Source organism: Herpailurus yagouaroundi, unplaced genomic scaffold (genome assembly GCF_014898765.1).
Source record: "Herpailurus yagouaroundi ecotype Mexico unplaced genomic scaffold, PumYag 64867, whole genome shotgun sequence".
NCBI classification, from domain to species: domain Eukaryota; kingdom Metazoa; phylum Chordata; class Mammalia; order Carnivora; family Felidae; genus Herpailurus; species Herpailurus yagouaroundi.
In genome coordinates this window covers 1-3,499 of record NW_024418122.1, presented here as the reverse complement: position 1 = coordinate 3,499, position 3,499 = coordinate 1, and the positions used below count along the sequence as shown (strand labels likewise).

Below are 3,499 nucleotides of genomic sequence, written 5' to 3'. Positions count from 1 at the left end.
CCAATTTGTTGGCATGTGGTTTTTCTTAATATTCTCCTACAACTGTATTTCTGTGGCATTGGCTATTTCCCCTTGTTCTTTGGTGATTTTGCTTGAGTCCTTTTTTTTTCCTTGATGATTCTGGCTAAAGGTTTATCAATTTTGTTGATCTTTTCAAAGAAAGAGTTCCTGGTCTCATTGCTCTGTTCTGTTTTTAGTTTCTATGTAATTTATTTCTGTTCTAAATTTTTTTTAAGTTTATTTATTTTGAGAGAAAGAGGGAGAGAGCCGGGGAGGGGCAGAAAGAGAGGGAGAGAGAGAATCCCAGGCAGGCTCTGCGTTGCCAGTGTGTAAATGTGCTCATGAACGCATCTTGAAATTTCGAGGAATCGGCATAGGGTTAAGAATTAGGGCTAATTTTGAATTTTTTTTTAATGTTTATTTATTTTTGAGACAGAGAGAGACAGAGAGTGAGTGGGGGAGGGGCAGAGAGAGAGGGAGGCACAGAATCTGAAACAGGCTCCGGGCTCTGTGCTCACGAATCTGAAACAGGCTCTAGGCTCTGAGCTGTCAGCACAGAGCCCGATGCGGGGCTCGAACCCACGAACCGTGAGGTCATGACCTGAGCCGAAGTCGGACGCTTAACCGACTAAGCCACCCAGGCGCCCCATGAATTAGGGCTAATTTTGAAAGAATATGGCCAGCTGGTTGAGTGAAAATGAAGTGAAACTCGGTGGCATATTAAAAAGAGCATAAGTGATGGTAGGAAGGCAAAAAGAGCACGTGTTGGTGTAAATATCCAATATGATCAAGCTAATGAGTGTTCATGCTGCCTGAAAATTCATCTCAAGATTGTTAAATAAGGGATTATGGCTTGCTCAAATAGAGGTGAAATGTTCTCTGTAAATACTTATAAATTCCTTAGGTTTACATATTAGTAATTGTCCCTTAAGATGTGTTTATTTCTTTCTTTCTTTTTTTAGAGAACAGATTTTTTTTTTAACGTTCATCTGTTCTGAGAGAGAGAGGGAGAGAGCGAGCGTAGGGGAGGGTCAGAGAGGGAAAGAATCCCAAGCAGGCTCTGCACTGACATGTGGGGCTCAGTCTCAAGGACCGTGAGATCGTGACCTGAGCCGAAAGGGAGTCGGGTATTAAGATGTGTTTCTTTAACTCTTGAATTATTTTTTCAGGGGTTGTGTATTCACGATGGTACCTGGAAGTCAGCAGTTTACGGTTTTGGAGATCAGAGTAATTTGAAAAAACTGCGAAATGAAGCAAATCTGAAACCCGTCCCAATTATTGGTCCGAAATTGAAAAGAAGGTATATTAACTCAAAATCTGTTCTTTAGTACATCTGGTCTCAGTATATTGTCATTGATCTGATTATTAATAAAGTATGCTACTAGAAAATCCTGAGACTGTTCTATAGCAAGTTCAGGGTTGTCTTCATAGCTACATAAAATACAATTAATGCATTATTCTAAGCTTAAGTACTTTGATATTAATATATTTGGACTCGGGGAAAATTTTTTTGAATTTTGTGACTTTTCCATATCAAAATCAAACATCAGCTAAACTTTATGCAGTAAAACCTCCATTTTAAAGGGTGATGATCTTGGGGCGCCTGGGTGGCGCAGTCGGTTAAGCGTCTGACTTCAGCCAGGTCACAATCTCGCGGTCCGTGAGTTCGAGCCCCGCGTCGGGCTCTGGGCTGATGGCTCGGAGCCTGGAGCCTGCTTCCGATTCTGTGTCTCCCTCTCTCTCTGCCCCTCCCCTGTTCATGCTCTGTCTCTCTCTGTCCCAAAAATAAATAAAAAACGTTGAAAAAAAAAATTAAAAAAAAAATAAAGGGTGATGATCTTGTGTAGATTATCTGTTAATAGCACTCTTCTGTGAAAACTTTGCATGTGAGAACTCTAAACTCGCCGTAGAGTTTGGCTGTTGAAATGAGTGTCGTCTAGGGAAACCGGTGGGCTAAAACGTAGCTACACTGTGTTCCGCGCCCTCAGAATGCTGTCCCACCTGTCACTTGTTTGGTGTAGTGGGGAACACGGACGTTTTAATGAAGGGCAGGTCTGCCTTTAATGAAGGGCAGGTCTGCTTCAAGAAAAGTTGAATGTTTGGCTCACAAAGTCACCAAGTTAGCCGTAAGTGGAGAAAACGCACCGCGGTCACGGGTCTGCCTTGCAGGTGGCCACTTTCCTACTGCAGAGAACTCAGCAGCTACTCGGTCCCTTTCCTGGGAGCGGATGTGTCTGTTGTGAGGCGGACCCAGCGCTACCTGCACGAGACCTTGGAGCAGTCTCCCGTAAGTGTGCCCGATTTAACTCCTAACAAAGAGCACTGCGTTCGTTCCAGCCCCCCTGCTGTTTAATGTAGGAGCTTTAGATGTGTAAAGAAAAACAGGAAGGCCAGCCAAGGCGCGCCTCAGTTTCTGGAAGTGCACGGAATGGGGCGCGGAGAGCACTTCGCATTGTGGGAGTGGAGGTAGCCTCCCCACAGTTCAGACCTGGCCCGCCGAGTACCTTGTCGTTCAGGCAGAGGAAGCTACATTTTCTTTAAAAAATATGCTCCCAATGTCTGCTTTCTGAACAAGCTTTTAGAACGTAACACGTTCATAAAACGGAGAGTGCTTTTGCTCAGCATTTTTGAGGACAGAGTAAGTTACAAGTAGCCGACACGCTTGTGTTACTGAGTCTGCAGACGTAGGGGTGACATTCTGACTTTGTCCCTCTCGTAGGTTCAGTACGCTGCTTATATAAACATGGGAGGCGTCACCTCTGTTATTAAGCTGATGTTTGCGGGACTTTTCTTTTTATTCTTTGTGAGGTTTGGCATTGGAAGGCAACTTCTCATAAAAGTAAGTAATATTTTAACGAAATTAGGTCTTTACTAGTATTTTCCGTGAGTTTTAAAAAAATGTCACTGAGCGTTTTTTTTTGTTTGTTTGTTTTTTCCCTTAGTTCCCATGGCTCTTCTCCTTTGGTTATTTTTCAAAACAAGGCCCAACACAAAAACAGGTAACCCTTTCTTTTGTATACAGGTCTTTAAAATAATAATTTTCCTTAATTTGTTTTTACTTTTCCTCAGTGCATTTACAATAACAGATAAGACTTGATGGGGCACTTACCATGTTAACAAGTGCTTTTATGTAGCTTTCATAAGTTAGATCACTTAGTCTTTTCAGACACCCCTTAAGGTAGGTATTATCTCCACTTTACAAATGAGGAAACTGAGGCACAGAGGCCAAGAACCTTGGCCAAGCTCCTACAGTGAGTACATAGCCAAACTAGGGTGAGGCCTCATAGTGATCTCAAAAATGTTTAGTCGTCCATGTTTCTCCTCCCCCCAGGCTGCACTTCCCCTCTTCCACGACACTACCCTCCCCCTTCCCCCTCCCCCCTCCTCCCCCACGCTACCCTCCTCCCCTCCTCCCCCACGCTACCCTCCCCGTTCCCCCCCCACACCACCCTCCCCCTTCCTTGTCCCCTTCTCCCCCTTCCCCCTCCTCCCCCATGCC

At 44.2% G+C, this 3,499-nt stretch overlaps 1 protein-coding gene across 1 annotated transcript; it reads left to right on the top strand.

Annotated features, from left to right (window-relative positions):
- Window positions 1-1,109: 1,109 nt before the first annotated feature.
- LOC121024446 (saccharopine dehydrogenase-like oxidoreductase) lies at window positions 1,110-3,069 on the top strand (the record flags this gene model as incomplete). The annotated part of the gene is made up of 4 exons (XM_040466670.1): window positions 1,110-1,300; window positions 2,170-2,287; window positions 2,720-2,839; window positions 2,943-3,069. Coding segments are annotated over 4 exons (522 nt in total), but the record flags the coding sequence as incomplete, so codon positions are not given.
- Window positions 3,070-3,499: the final 430 nt, after the last annotated feature.